Consider the following 14,287-nt stretch of genomic DNA (forward strand, 5'->3'; position numbering starts at 1 on the left):
CCCCCACATGTCCCCAATAAGGGGGGGTCCCCCCAGTGTCCCCTATGGGGCAGAGGGACCCACCCAACCTCCCCTATGGGCCCCCCATTATCTCTTATGGGGCCCCCTCATTTCCTAGGGGGCCCCCCCCCAAACCTCCTATGGGGCCCCCCACATCCTATGGGGCAGGACCCCCCCAAATCCTAGGGGGCCCCCCCTAAACCTCCTATAGGACACCCCCCCACATGTTATGGGCCCCCCCCATCTGCTGTGAGCCCCCCCACATCCTATGGGGCAGGGGCCCCCCCAAATCCTATGGGGGCCCCCCCACATCCTATGGGCCCCCCCAAATCCTATGGGGCCTCCCCCAACCTATGGGTACCCCCTCATCCTATGGGGCCGCCCCCCCCCCCCACCCCCCCCCCCCCCCCCTCAAGTCCCCCCCCCGGCTTTCCGGGGTCGCTCCCCTCCCCCTCCGGGGAAACTAAAAGTGGGGGGTAGGGAGGGGGGAGGGGGGACACCCCCCCCTCCCCCCCCCCAAAAACCCCTCGTTTTCGGGGAGCACCACGCTGAGGGCCAGGGGGAGGGGGAAGGGGTAGGGGTACGCGGCCACCAGCCGGGGGCCGAAGGAGAGGGGGAAGGTGGGGGGAGGGGCGTGGGGGTGGGGGGGGAGGGGTCCCCCCCTTTGTCCCCCTCCCCCCCCTCCCCCCGTTTCGGGGTCCCCCCCCCGCCTCAGTAGAGCCAACGGTTGTTCCTGAACCGGGTAACCCCCGCTGGGACCCGGCGACGGTGACACCCCTTCGTCACCCGTCACCGCGACGTCATCACCCCCGTCACCGGGAACCGGCGGGGGGGCGGTGACATCATCACCCGGCGGCGGGGGAAGGGGGACACCCCCTTTTTCCCCTCCCCCTTCTTCCTTCACCGCCGCCGCCGCCACCGTCGGCGGGGTGTAGGCGATGACAGTCGGCGGCGACGGCGGCGGCGATTCCGCCTGATGCCGTTTGGCGTGTCGGCTGAGCGCCGCCGCCGTCTTACACACCTTGGCGCAGCGGCTACAGGCGAAACGCAGCGACGGCCGCCGTCCCACGCGGGGGGTGGGGGGAGCGGTTGTACCTACCCCCCCACCCCCGCCTGACGTCCCCTCGTGTCCCCGTTGGTGTTTCCGTAATTTCCTCAAAGCCGTGAAAGTTTTCCCGCACACCCGGCAAGGGTGTTGCCAATCCCGCCGCCGGTGCCCGTCCCCCGACTGCGCGTCGCCGTCACCTTCGTCGTCGTCACCCGTCGACCACCGTAACGAGCGCAACTTGCGGCGCCAACGGGATTTCTTCGCCTTGACGGCGCCGGTTGTGCCGCCGCCTGTTGTACCGCCGGTCGTACCGCCGCCGGTTGTCTTCCGTTTGGGTTTGTAGGTGTAATACGGCCGCCAAAGACGGTCCTCGGCGTCGCTGTCGTCGTCGCCGCTCCGGCGGGAACAGGCGGCGGCGGCGGCGGCGGTGCGACGGTGAGCGGTCGGGGAGGCGGCGGTACCGGTGCCGGTGGTCTCCAACCGGAGGTCGGTCTCGGAGATGCGCCGCTTGACGATGGCCTCCTCCCCGATACGGACGGTGATTTGGCAAAGCGGCGCCGCCCGGCTCTCCCCCGCCGTCCCCACGTAGGCCGGTTTGGCGACGTAGGTCATGGTACGACCGGCGGCGGCGACGGCGGTACCGCCGGTGGCGGCAGCGGGTGACGGTTGGGTTGTTGGCGCCGTTCCGCCGTCACCCGCCGGCGCCTCCCCAGCCGCTCGCTGCGCCTCGATGTAATCCCGCAGCACTTGCTTCTTCATCGGCCGCGCCGCCGTCGCCGTCGCCGGCACCGCCGCCGGCACCGCCGCCGCCTCCCCCGCCCTCCCGTTGTAGGCGATAACGGACGCGGCCGCCGCCCCGCTGTGAACGATGACGGATGCCGACGGTCGCCCGTAGGCGATGACCGACGCCGGTTCGGGTCTCGGCGACGGGAAAGCGCCGACGGTCGCCGACGGCTCTACCGGGTTGGCCGTCGGTAAGAGGATGCCGTCGGCCACCAAGCCTTGGCTGTAGGTCTTGTAGGGTCGCTTGTGCGCCCGCATGGGCAACAGCCGGTAGAGCTTGAGGGCGTTGAGTTTGGGTTTGTAGCCGCCGTTGGGCGTCTTCTCGGAGGAGATGAGCCCGGGGTTGATGCCGTGGAAGGCTTTCTGGTGCGTCTTGAGGTTGTAGTAGGTGACGAAGGTCTCCCAGCAGAAGATACACTGGTAACGGCGCTCGCCGGTGTGCCAGACCTCGTGTTTGGTGCGGTACTCGGCCAAAGCGAAGACCTTGTCGCAGTAACGGCAGGGGTACTTGCGTCGCCAGGAGTGGACGTTGGCGTGACGCTTGAGGCTGGAGAGCGTCATGTAGGAGCGTTGGCAAACCCCGCACAGGTAGACCACGTGCCCGTCCACCACCTTCACCACCGGTTCTTGCTCAGGGATCAACTCCAAGGCCCGGTGACGCAACAGCAATGCCTTCTTGCCTTGTTTCAGCGGCGGCGCGGCGGCGTTGGCAGCGGCGGCGGCGGCGGCGGCGGCGTCCGCGTCGCGGTGGCCGTCCTTGCAGAGGACCTCGTGGGTTTGCAACCTCTTGACGTGGATGAAGCTCTTGCCGCAATGCCGGCACGCCAAACCCCGGCGCCCGCGGTGAAGCTTGGCGTGCAACCCCAACGCCGCCGCCGTGCTGAACCCCCGACCGCACAACCCGCAACGCAACGACGCCGACGATGACGCCGACGCCGACGTCACCGGTTCGGCTACCGTCGGCGTTTCGCTCGCTCGAGGCGGGCAGGTTAAATCCACCGGGGCGGCGGGCGAGCGGGGATCCCCCGTCACCGGGGGGGTCCAAGATCCGTTCATCTCCTTGGGGGTCCCCGCTTCCAACCCTTGGAGGCAAGAGATACCCAACCGCCGGCCGACGGCGCCCAACTCGCGGGCGGCTGCCTGCGACGGGACGGCCAAGCGGGAGTTGTAGATGAAGTTGAGGACGTCGGAGAAGACGCCGGCTTGAACGCCGGGAAGCTCCAAAACTTGGGCGGGGGTCGGGCAGGCGGGTTCTTCGGCCAAAGCTTGTTTGAAGAAAGGGCTGGAGGCGGCCAAGACGTTTTTATGGGCTCGGAATTTGGTGTCCTCGGCGATGATGGTGACGTCACAGAACTGACCCCGCAACCGTTGCTCGTTCAACTCCACCAGTAACGAACGGCAATGCCCGGCGTCCGACACCTCCACGACCGGAGCCATCCCCGTGGCGCCCACCTGCGGGATACGGGGGATCAGTGGGGATGGGGGCGGGGGGGGGCCCGGACACCTGTGTCCCCTAACTTGGGGGTCTCAGGTGCCCGGACCCCCTAACTTGGGGGTCCCAGACCCCCGGGTCCCCTCCACGGGGCTGACCAGACGCCTGGGTCCACTCTACGGGGTCACTCGCACACCTGAGTCCCCTATTTTGGGGGTCCCAGGTGCCCAGGTCCTCTATTTTGGGGGGGGTCCCAGACACCCGGGTCCCCTAATTTGGGGGTCCTGGATACCAGGGTCCCCTCTTTGGGGACACTCGAGCACCCGGGTCCCCTCTATGGGGCTGACCAGACGCCCAGGTCCCCTCTATGGGGTCACTCACGTACCTGGGTCCCCTATTTGGGGGTCCCTGACACCTGGGTCCCCTGTTTTGGGGGGGTCCCAGATATCTGGGTCCATTCTATGGGGCTGACCGGACGCCTGGGTCCCCTGTTTGGGGGTCACCTGAATGTCTGGGTCCTCTCCGTGGGGTCACTCGGATGCCTGGGTCCCTTCTGTGGGAACTTGGGGGTCCCCATGGCCCAGCCAGCCCCACGGCGTGGGGGTCCCCAGCCCCACACCACCTTCATCCCCAGCCCCACAGGTCCCCCCGGCTCAGCCCCATGGATTAGGGTCCCCAGCCCCACAGTTTAGGGGTTCCCCAGCCCCATGGATCAGGGTCCTCCAGCCCCACAGTTTAGGGGTCCATCAGCCCCACACAATGGGGACCTCCAACCCCACATATTGGGGTCCCCCAGCTCCAGAATTTAGGGCTCCCTCAGCCCCACACATCTGGGTCCCCAGCCCCACGGCATGGGGACCCCCAGCCCCACATATCGCACTCCCTCAGCCCCACACATGCTCCCCCGCAGCCCCACAGATTGGGCTCCCCCAGCCCCACACATCCACTGACAACCCCCCCCTCCCCGGTTATCTGGTGCCCCCCCTGCTGTGGGTCAGGGTGTCCCTGTGCCGTGGGGCTGGGGACCCAGATATGTGGGGCAGGGTCTTGTGGTGCTATGGGGCAGGGATGTCCCCGTGCCGTGGGGCCAGCGGTCCCTGTGCCGTGGGGCAGGGTCCACCCCCGTGCTGTGGGGCTGGAGCATCCCCTTGTGCCGTGGGGCAGAGTCTCCCCGTGCCGTGGGGCAGGGTCCCCCCTGTGCCGTGGGGCAGGGTGTCCCCGTGCTGTGGGGCTGGAGGTCCCTGCCCCACGGCGTCCCAGCCCCACGGCACGTCCCGGCCGCCCGGCCTCCCCCCCACCGCGGCACCAAGGAGCCATTTTGCATCGGGGCCTCCCCGGCCGGCGGCTAAAATGGCTGCGGGAGCCGCCGCGGCTGCGACCCACGGCGCGACCCACGGCGTCACCCCCGACATCACCGACAACCCTGGGGCTGCCCCACGGCCTGACCCGCGGTGACACGCGCAGCCCGACCCACAGTGACACCCGGCAGTGCCCCACAGCGCAACCCACGGTGACACCCGTAGCCTGACCCACGGCGTCACCCGCGCCATGACCCCCCAGCATCACCTCTGACCCACGGCATGACCCACGGTGTCACCCACAACACTGGGGCTGCCCCACAGGACGACCCACGGAGTCACCCACAGCCTGCCCCACAGCACAGTAGCTGCCCCACAGTGTGACCCACAGCCTGCCCCACAGCACTAGGGCTGCCCCACAGCTTGAACCACAGCCCAACCCACGGCACCTCCGTCCCTGGGGCTGCCCCATAGTGTGACCCACAGCATGACCTCTGGCAGTGGGGCTGCCCCACGGTGTGCCCCACGGTACCTCCGTCCCCACGGCTGCCCCACAGCGTGACCCACAGCCAGCCCAGAATCCATCCCAAACCCCACGAGCCCCCCATCCTGCCCCCCAACCTGCCCCACACCCCCGGGGCTCCCCCCAGCTCATTACCGGACCCTCTTAACGACCCCCCCCCAGCCCCCCCCTTCCCAGCATTCCCTGCTCTGCCCCACGGCATCTCTGGGGCTCTGGGATGGCTCCTGGCCTCAAGGGCCCCCCCAAGTTCATGGGATCCCCCCTGGGGTCAAGGGACCCCCCCAAAGGGTCAGGGGATCCCTGAGAGATCAGGGGACCCCCCCCCAAGGGGTCACAGGGGTCCCCCAAGTTCAGAGGACCCCCCCAAGTTCATGGGACCCCCCCCAAGTTCACAGGAACCCCCCCCGGAGATCCAGCCCCAGGGATCCTGGCAGATCCCAGATCCCATCTCGTGGGATCCCCCCCCCCAAATCCCCCCCCCCGGCTGTCGGGGATCCCCAGGGATCAGTTTTGGGGGGTTATGGGGGGGAAGGGGGGGGCTGGCTGGGATCCAGCTTCCCTGTGCCTGAGCCCTGCCAGCACCCCACAGCGCCGTGGGGCAGGATTTGGCCCCACAGCATCACCCCATGGAGCCATGGGGCAGGATTCGGCCCCATAGCAGCACCCCATAGCGCTGTGGGGTAGGATTCAGCCCCATAGTATCACCCCATGGAGCTGTGGGGCAGGATTTGGCCCCATAGCAACACCCCATAGCACCATGGGGCAGGATTCGGCCCCATAGCATCACCCCACAGAGCTGTGGGGCAGGATTTGGCCCGTTGCCGTGGCGATGGGGGGTTCTAGATCAGGCAGGTTGCCGTGGAGACCGGGGGGAGGGGGCTGTCCAGGCAGGGTTGCCATGGTAACGGTGTGGGGTACCCCTTACCTGTGAGCGGAGGCCTCATGGACTAGGTGTTGCTGCTCCGGGGGTCCTCGGTGGGGGGTCACAGCCGGCAGGGCCTCCTGGGGGGCGGGGGGAACGGAGGGGGGTGAGTACACCCGGACACGGCGGGGGGGGGGGGCGGTACCCAGGGTGCTGAGGGACAGGCAGGAACACCCGGACACGGGGGTCCCCGGGATGGAGGGTGGGCAGGGGAGCTGCAGTGCTTGGGAAACACCCTGCCGTACGGCTGTTGTCAGGCAGCAACAGGCAGAAGGCAGCTTGGGACCCCTGGCAGCAGAGATGGGAAGCAGGTGTAGCCTGGCTACAGTCGGAGGGGCGCTAAATCAAGGCAGGTACAGGCAGAGCGCGGTGCCCCCGGTACACCCGGCAGGCTGCCAGTGGGTACCTCACAACCGCGTCAAGCTGTGACCGCGGGTGTGCGATGTGTGACACGGCTACAGCACGCCATCACCGTGCCAGCCAGGTACGGCTGTAGCGGGGTGGGGACAGGCAGGGGCACCTCAGTCCTGGCTTCTGCCTCCAGTTGTGCCGGGAACAGTCAGTTGTCACGGAGGGGAGAAGGTACAGTCGGAGGCAATGGGGGGGTGTGCGTCACAGTCTGGTGGTACAACGCGTGTGTGTGCAGGTGACAAAATGGAAGCGGGTGACAAAATGGAAGCGGGTGACAAAATGGTGGCGGGTGACAAAGTGGCAGTGGGTGACAAAATGGTGGCGGGCGACAAAGTGGCAGCGGGTGACAAAGCGGCAGCGGGGGTGCGCATCTCTGGGTACCACGTGACATGGGACACGTGACGTCATGGGAGTGTTGTGGCGGTTGTGACGGGGGCGTGGCGTACAGTATGATGTCATCGCCACCGCAGAAGAGACAGGCGTGATGATGGGGTGGGGGGGAGGCGGGGAAGCCGACTGTGCCCCACAGTGACAGGTACAGCCAGATAAAGCTCTCCTGGGGTGTGCGGGTGTGATGTCATTGGAGGTGCAGGGGGGGGCGTGTCAGCTATGGTATGATGTCATACGCCATCTGAGCGATGTCGCAAAGCTGTACGTGTCCCGCACAGCCGGATGCAACCGGGGGGGGGGGGTGTACAGTCGGGGGGGGGGGGCACCACTGACTGACGGGGGGGTGTTGTGCCAAGCGGGTTGTGGGGAGGGGGTACAGTCGGGCAGGAGGTGACACGGGGGCGAGAGGGGACACGCTGGGTACAACCGATGACAGCGGGGGTGGGGTCAAGGGGGAGGGGAACAACCTGACGCAGCGGCTACAGCTGGAGGCCGACAGGGAGGGCGGGAAGGGGGGAGACAGGCGGAGGGGACACCCCCCCATGCACACACCCCCTCCCCCCATGTGCACACCCCCTCCTCCCATCCACACGCATCTCCCCCCACCCCCACCCCCCCAACCCCGGAAACCCTCCGTCAACCGGAACAACCCCACGAGGAAACACCCGGACAACCCCGTCCCCCTTCCCCGCCCACCCCTGGGTGACCAGGGAGGGGACCCCAAGTGTCACCAGGGGGGGGACACCAACCCCTTCCCCCCCCCTCCCCCCAAATACCCCTTCTTCACCCCTCCCCCCCCCCAAAAAAAAAGTACCACCGGAGCCGCCTGACAACCTCCATCCGGCGATGACGGAGGGGGGGACGTCACCGTCACCGAGAGGCAACAGGCGGTGGCATCCCCGGTGGTGGAGGAGACACCGTGGTGATGGGGGGGGGGGGGAAGATGTCACCCAACCGTTGCCATGGAAACAACCCCCCCAACACCCCTCCCCCCCAACAACCCCTCCCCCCCCCCAAGGTCCTGCCAGGGGAAAGACCTTTCACCTGTAGCCAATGGGGGAGCAGAGAAAAAGGGGGTCCCCGCCCCGTGTCACACCCCCCGTGGGCCAATGGGATGGCGGGGAACGCAGACGTCAGTGCTCACCTGGATGCTCATTGGCTGGGTTGGGAGTGATGTCACGAGGCCCCCTTCCTACCACAAGCCCTTGCGTCGGGTGTTGTTAAAGGAACAGGCGGCGGCGGAGGAGGCTGGGGGGGGGGTGCGAGGGTGGGGTCAGGCGGGTGACGCGCACAGGCGGACGCGGGTGACGGAGGTGTCACCGCGTCACCCGGGTGCGCGCGAGGGGCTGGGGACACCCCCCCACCCCCCTTTTACGCCTGTGGATGGGGGTGACGCAGAGGACAGTCGCACGCGTGTACAGGCGGAAAAGGGGGGCGCGACAGGCGGGGAGGGAGGCACCCAGGGGTGGGGGCACAGGCCGCGCACAAGCGCAACGGGCGTGACACATGCCCTGACCGCGCGCAACACCCGCGCTGCACACACGGAGCACGCGCGCAGTCCACGCGACACCCCCGGCAGACAGTCGGCGCACATACGCAACACGCGGAGCACACGCGCGGGGCATGTAACACCCCCAGCACAGTCCGTGCGTGTACGCGACACCTGCAACACGCGGACGTACGCGGCACACACACACACAACACCCACGCTGCACGCAACAGCGCGGATGCAACACCCGCGGCTGCGCGCACAAGCAACACACGTACGCCACGCACAGGCTGTGCGCGCAAGCAACGCGCGCAACACCCGCGCCGCACAGGCAGCACGTGCACACATGCGCACGACACCCTGAGAGCGCACGCATGCACAACGCGCACAACACCCGCGCTGCGCACGAGCACCCCCAGCACAGTCGGTGCATGTACACAACACGCACAACACCCGCGCTGCACGCGCACACCGTACACGCACGCAGACAACACCCGCAAACACCCTGTGCAGAGCAAACGTGCGACGTGTTTGCACACGCGCGCACACACGCAACCACTGTGCACACGCACAGACCACACTCGCACCGTGCACACGCATGCAGTGTGCACAACCGCCATACACGTGTGTCTCCGGCCTGTGCCGTGGGACTGACACACCCACACCCTGACACCCCTCACACGTGTGCACAGCGTGACGCGACACACAGCCTGAGCCGCAGGAGCGACACAACCCCATCGTGCACGCACGCTCGCACACGTGTCACAACACGCGTGTAGTCACACCCCCTCACAGCCCAACAGCACTGTGAACGCACACGCAACCGCGTGTGCAATGACACACGGACACGCAATTGCACAGGCACGTGGACGTACAGCCGCAGAATCACACCCAGGCACAACCGCGTGTTCATACGGGGACACAACCGCACAATTGCACCGACTGATAACCACATGCAAAGTCACGTGTGCACAATCACACACAGGCACAACCACGCATGGACGCATGATGCACACACACACAACACGCGTGGACACACAACCGCACGTGGACACCCGACACAGTCACACGCAGACACGCAGCTGTACACGGGCTCACAGCCGCACACAGACGCTTGACACACACACGCACAACCACACACGGAAATGACGCACAAGCACACGCGGACGCACAACAGCACATGGACACCTGACGCTCACAACCGCAGATGGACACACAACCACATGCAGACATGACACACACAACCAGACGCAGATGCACAACCGCGCACGGACATGACACACGCACAGAGACGCGTGACGGCACACGGACACGCGACCACACGCAGACGCACAACCGCACGCGGCCACGACACTCACAGTCACATACAGATGCACAGCTGCACACGGACGCAACAGGCAACAACACGCAAACGCACAACCACACACGGACACTTGACGCACACAATCGCACGCGGACACAACACGCTCATGGATGCACAACTGCACACGGACACTTGACACACACAACTGCACGCGGCCACGACGCTCACAGTCACATACAGACGCACAACCGCACACGGACACTTGACATACACAACCGCACACAGACGTGACGCACAACTTTACACGGACGCTTCACACGCACAACCGCACACGGACAAACCACCCCCGCACACCCGCACACAGACACACAACCGTACACGGACACTCGACACACGCAACCGCCCGTGGACCCCCCGGACCCCCGCCCCACACACGGACACGCACAACCCCAGCCGCCCCCACAGACACGCAGCCGCGCCCCCCCCCCCGCCCCCCAACAGTCGCACACGCACAACCGCACCCGGCCGCCCCCCGACACCCCCAAACCCCCAGGGCCGGACACACCCCCCCCCCCGTGCCAGCAGCACTTGGGGGGCGGGGGGGGGTGTTGGGGGCTCGGGGTGTTTGGGGGGCTCTGGGCGAGGGTCCCGGAGGGGGGTCGGGACATTTTGGGGGTACGGGGGGTGGTCAGGGCGGGGTGTTGCAGGGGGGCGGGGCACTTTGGGGGTCCCAGGGCACTTTGGGGGGCTCGGGGGGGCATTTTGGGGGTGGGGGGGACCCAGGGGCAGTGGGGAGGGTGGGGGGGGTGTCGGCCCCATCAGGACCCCCCTGTTCACCGGGCGGGGGGCGGTACCGGGGGTGTCACGATGCCGTGACAGGCCCGATACGGGGCGGGGGGTCCCGGTACCCCCCAGGGACGGGTGTTGGGGGGGGTACCCCCAGTCCGGGGGGGGGGGTCCCGGTTCCTCCCAGGGGTCCCGGTGCTGGAGAAAGGGGGGGGGGGGTGTCGTTACCAGGGGCCTGTCCCGGGGCCGGTTGATGTTGCGGCGGCGGCGGCGGCGGCACAAGATGGAGGCGGCGCCGTTGGGCCCCGGGTGGGAGGGAGCCCCCCCCGCCCCACACCACGGGGGACACGGGGGGGACACGGGGGGGACACGGGGGGGGACACACGGCGGAGAGGGGGACATGGCGGGGAACGGCGGAGGGACGGGGGGGACAAGGGGAGGTGGACGGAGGGCACAGGCGGAGGCACAGGCGGAGGGACAAGCGGAGGGATAAGCGGGGGGCACAGTGGGACAAAACTGGGGGACGCGGCCAGGGGACACAGGCGGGGGGACGCAGGCGGGGGGTACAGCTGGGGTGGGGGTACAGTGGGACACAATGGGGGACACAAGAGGGGGTACAGGAGGACGCAGTCGGGGACACAGCTGGGGGTACAAGCGGGGATACAGCCAGGGTGGGGTACGGTGGGACACAACGGCGGGGGGACAAGCAGGGGACAAGCAGGGTACAGCAGCGCACAAACGGGGGGCACAGCCGGGGGCACAGCTGGGTACGGCAGTACACAACCGGGGACACAACTGGAGTACAACAGGACACAACTGGACACACAACTGGGGTACAACAGCACACAACCGGGGTACAACAGGACACAACTGGACACACAACAACTGGGGTACAACAGCACATACAGAGGGATACAACCAGGGTACAACAGCACACAACTGGGGACACAACAATTGGGGTACAACAGCACATACAGAGGGATACAACCAGGGTACAACAGCACACAAACAGGGATACAACTGGGGTACAACAGCACACAACCAGGGGGACAAGTGGGGACACAACCAGGGACACAACAGGACACAACTGGGGTACAGCAGCACACAACCGGGGACACAACTGGATGCAGCTGGGGACACAACTGGAGATACAATGGGGCACAACAGGACACAATTGGGGTACAACAACACACAACTGGGGACACAACTGGGGTACAACAGGACACAACTGGACACAGGTGGGGTACAGCAGCACACAGCCGGTGACACAACGTACATGGCTGGGGGTACCACAGACCACAGCTGTCCGTGTGTGTTGTAGCGCTGTGTTCTTGGCGTTGTACTGTCACAAGTTGCGCCACGTTGTGTCACGTTGTCACCGCGTCGCCGGCTGCATCGTGTTGCACGGTGCACTGGGTTGTGTTGTACGTCAGGCTGTGCCGCGCGGTGTTGCAGGCTGTATTGTACATCAGGTTGTGTTGTGCGCCAGGCTGAGTTTCACAGCGTTGTGGGTTGTGTTGTGCGTCAGACTGTGCTGCAGAGTGTTGTGGGTTGTGTTGTGCAACAGGCTGCGTATGGTCAGGCCGCGCCGCACGGTGTTGCGGGTTGTGTTGTAGGTCAGGCTGAGTTTCACGGTGTTGCAGGTTGTGTTGTGCATCAGGCTGTGCAGCACATCAGGGTGTGTTGCACGTTGTTGTGGGTCATGCTGTGCATCAGTGTTGCAGGTTGTGTTTCATGTCAAGCTGTGCCGCACGGTGTTGCAGGTTGTGTTGTGTGTCAGGCTGTGCTGCACGGTGTTGTCATTTGTTTTGCACATCAGGCTGTACAGGACGGGGACGCAGGCGGTGTTGTGTGTCAGGCTGTGCTGGACAGTGTTGCAGGAAATGTTGTGCAACAGGCCGCGGTGCAGGGTGTTGCGGGCTGTGTTGTATGTCAGGCTGCATGATGTTGTGGGTTGTGTTGTGCAACAGGTTGTGTTGCACGTCAAGCCATTGTGTTCTGTGTCAAGCACGTCGCAGGTTGTGTCCCGTGTCAGGCTGCGCCGCACGGTGTCGTGGGATGCGTTGTGCGACAGGCTGTAGCACACGTCAGGCTGAGTTTCACGGTGTCGAGGGGTTGTGTCGTATGTCAGGCTGCACCACACGGTGTTGCGGGTTGTGTTGTGCGTCACGTTGTACATCAGGCTGTGTCACATACCATTGCGTGTTGTGTTGTGGCACGCGGTGTTGCCTGTTACTGTGCATCAGGCTGTGTCGCACAAGCGGCACCGTGGGCCTGTACACCCCGGGGACAACCACGTCTGTCACCGCCTGTACCCCTTGTCATGCCACCGCTGTAACCTGTCGTGTCCCCTGACGTCCCCAGCTGCGGGGTGTTGTTGTATCCCCCCCAGTCACGCTGTATCACCCCGTTTCTTGGGTCATAGACACAGGGACCCCACTGGTGACCCCACCAGTGACGGTGACCAGATCCCACCAGGGGACATGACACAGGGCGACGATGTCACCGATGACAGGCGGACGCGGTGACACTTGGGGGGGTGTGACGGACACCCCGTGGGTGATGGGGGATGGAGGGACGTGCACCCCACTAATGACGCGGTGCCGAACCCTCCCGCTCCCCCCAAAACACCCTTTTCTTGCCTCTTTCTGCCCCCAAATCCTCCTGCTCCCCTCGGGTCCCCCCTCCCTGCCCCTAACTGCCCCCCAAACCCTCCTGCTCCCCCAAATCCCCCCTCCCTGCCTCCCCAGGCTCTCCTGCTCCCCTGCAAACACCCCCCAGCCCCTCCCGCCCCCCACGACCCCCTCCCCGTCTCCCCCAGCCCCTTCCCCGCCGTCCCTGAGGCCGCCCCCGCCATGCACGGAGTAGGCCCAAAGCCGCGGCCTTTCCCAGCGGCGGCGGCTGAGCCGACGAGCATCGGCGCGGGCGGGGACAGTGGGCGAGGCCGCGGCGGCGCAGGCCGCGACCCGGAACGGAGCTTCGGCAATCTCCGACCTCTTCGGTAATCTCCGGCCGCTTCCGGCAGCGCTTCGGCAATCTTCGGCCGCTTCCGGCAACGCTTAGCGCTTGGGGGCGGGGGGCGGGGCTTTCCGCCGCGCGCGCCTCATGAATTATTCATGAACCGGTCCCACCGCGGGAGGGGAGGCCGCCGGTGCTGCGTCCCGCCGGTGTCACACGGAGCAGCCTCCCTTTCCCGCTCCCCCCTCGCTCTTCGCTTCCTTCGGTAACGTTAACGGATGCCTCTGCCCCCTCCTCTCTCCACCGCCTCAATCCCGGCGTCCTCCGCGCCGCTCCCCCCCCCTTTGCCGCTCCGCCGTTTGGTACGCTCCGACCACGCCCCTTCCTGCCGCACGGTCCGCCTCGCGCAGGGGGCGAGTCTATATAAGGAGGCGCGGGCGGCCCCGACGCTCAGTCGCGCCGGGGAGCGCGGAGCGGCCGGAGGCAAAGGGAGGGGGAGGCCGGCGGGGCGCCGGGGTTATTAGGGGCTGGGGGGGGCGGCAGCGGCTCGCCGTGGGGCCGGTTCCCCCCGGTGGGATTTGACCGTTAAAGCGGCTGAGCGATTCTGAAGTAGTCGAGGCGGCGTAAGGCCGCGGTCCGACCGGCGCCATGCACGGTGGGCCGCCCTCGGGGGACAGCGCTTGCCCGCTGCGAACCATCAAGAGAGTCCAGTTTGGCATCCTCAGCCCCGATGAGATGGTACCGGAGCCGGGGAGAGGAGACGGCGGAGGGAACGGGGACAGAGGGGAAGCGGCGGCGGGAAATGGCGCCGGGGCACCGAGAGGGGGGGATAGAGAAGCCCCGGGGACGGGCGGTGCCCGACGGGGTGTAGCGCCCCCCAGAGGCCGGGGGGAGAGGGTGGAGGGGACGTTGGGGTGTCCTGGAGGGACCTTGGGGTCTCTGGG

The 14,287-nt window shown here is 66.7% G+C and overlaps 2 protein-coding genes across 5 annotated transcripts in view; one reads left to right on the forward strand and one right to left on the reverse strand.

Moving 5' to 3' along the window:
- Window positions 1-411: 411 nt before the first annotated feature.
- On the reverse strand, window positions 412-10,767 carry ZBTB4 (zinc finger and BTB domain containing 4). 4 transcript variants are annotated; one of them, XM_054806767.1, is made up of 4 exons: window positions 10,614-10,767; window positions 7,952-8,055; window positions 6,010-6,086; window positions 413-3,283 (listed from the first exon to the last, which is right to left on the reverse strand). In XM_054806767.1, the coding sequence occupies exon 4, from the start codon at window positions 3,266-3,268 to the stop codon at window positions 464-466; it is 2,805 nt and encodes a 934-aa protein (XP_054662742.1). In that variant the 5' UTR covers window positions 3,269-3,283; window positions 6,010-6,086; window positions 7,952-8,055; window positions 10,614-10,767; the 3' UTR covers window positions 413-463. The 4 variants fall into 4 exon arrangements, with proteins under 4 accessions (XP_054662746.1, XP_054662744.1, XP_054662743.1 ...); XM_054806771.1 differs by lacking the exon at window positions 7,952-8,055 and having other exon boundaries at window positions 412-3,283; XM_054806769.1 differs by lacking the exons at window positions 7,952-8,055; window positions 10,614-10,767 and adding an exon at window positions 7,642-7,736 and having other exon boundaries at window positions 412-3,283.
- Window positions 10,768-13,857: 3,090 nt separating this feature from the next.
- Window positions 13,858-14,287, forward strand: part of POLR2A (RNA polymerase II subunit A) — a 28,240-nt gene continuing 27,810 nt past the window's right edge. The window contains exon 1 of the mRNA XM_054806746.1: window positions 13,858-14,081. Coding sequence (XP_054662721.1) covers window positions 13,992-14,081 — 90 coding nt within the window. The 5' untranslated portion in view covers window positions 13,858-13,991. The remainder of the gene's footprint in view (window positions 14,082-14,287) is intronic.

This window comes from Grus americana, chromosome 30 (genome assembly GCF_028858705.1).
Source record: "Grus americana isolate bGruAme1 chromosome 30, bGruAme1.mat, whole genome shotgun sequence".
Taxonomy (NCBI): Eukaryota; Metazoa; Chordata; class Aves; order Gruiformes; family Gruidae; genus Grus; species Grus americana.

What these genes read in the sequence shown, in the direction of transcription:
- ZBTB4 (XM_054806771.1), bottom strand. Translation starts at nt 3,268, where the DNA reads ATGGCTCCGGTCGTGGAGGTGTCGGACGCCGGGCATTGCCGTTCGTTA.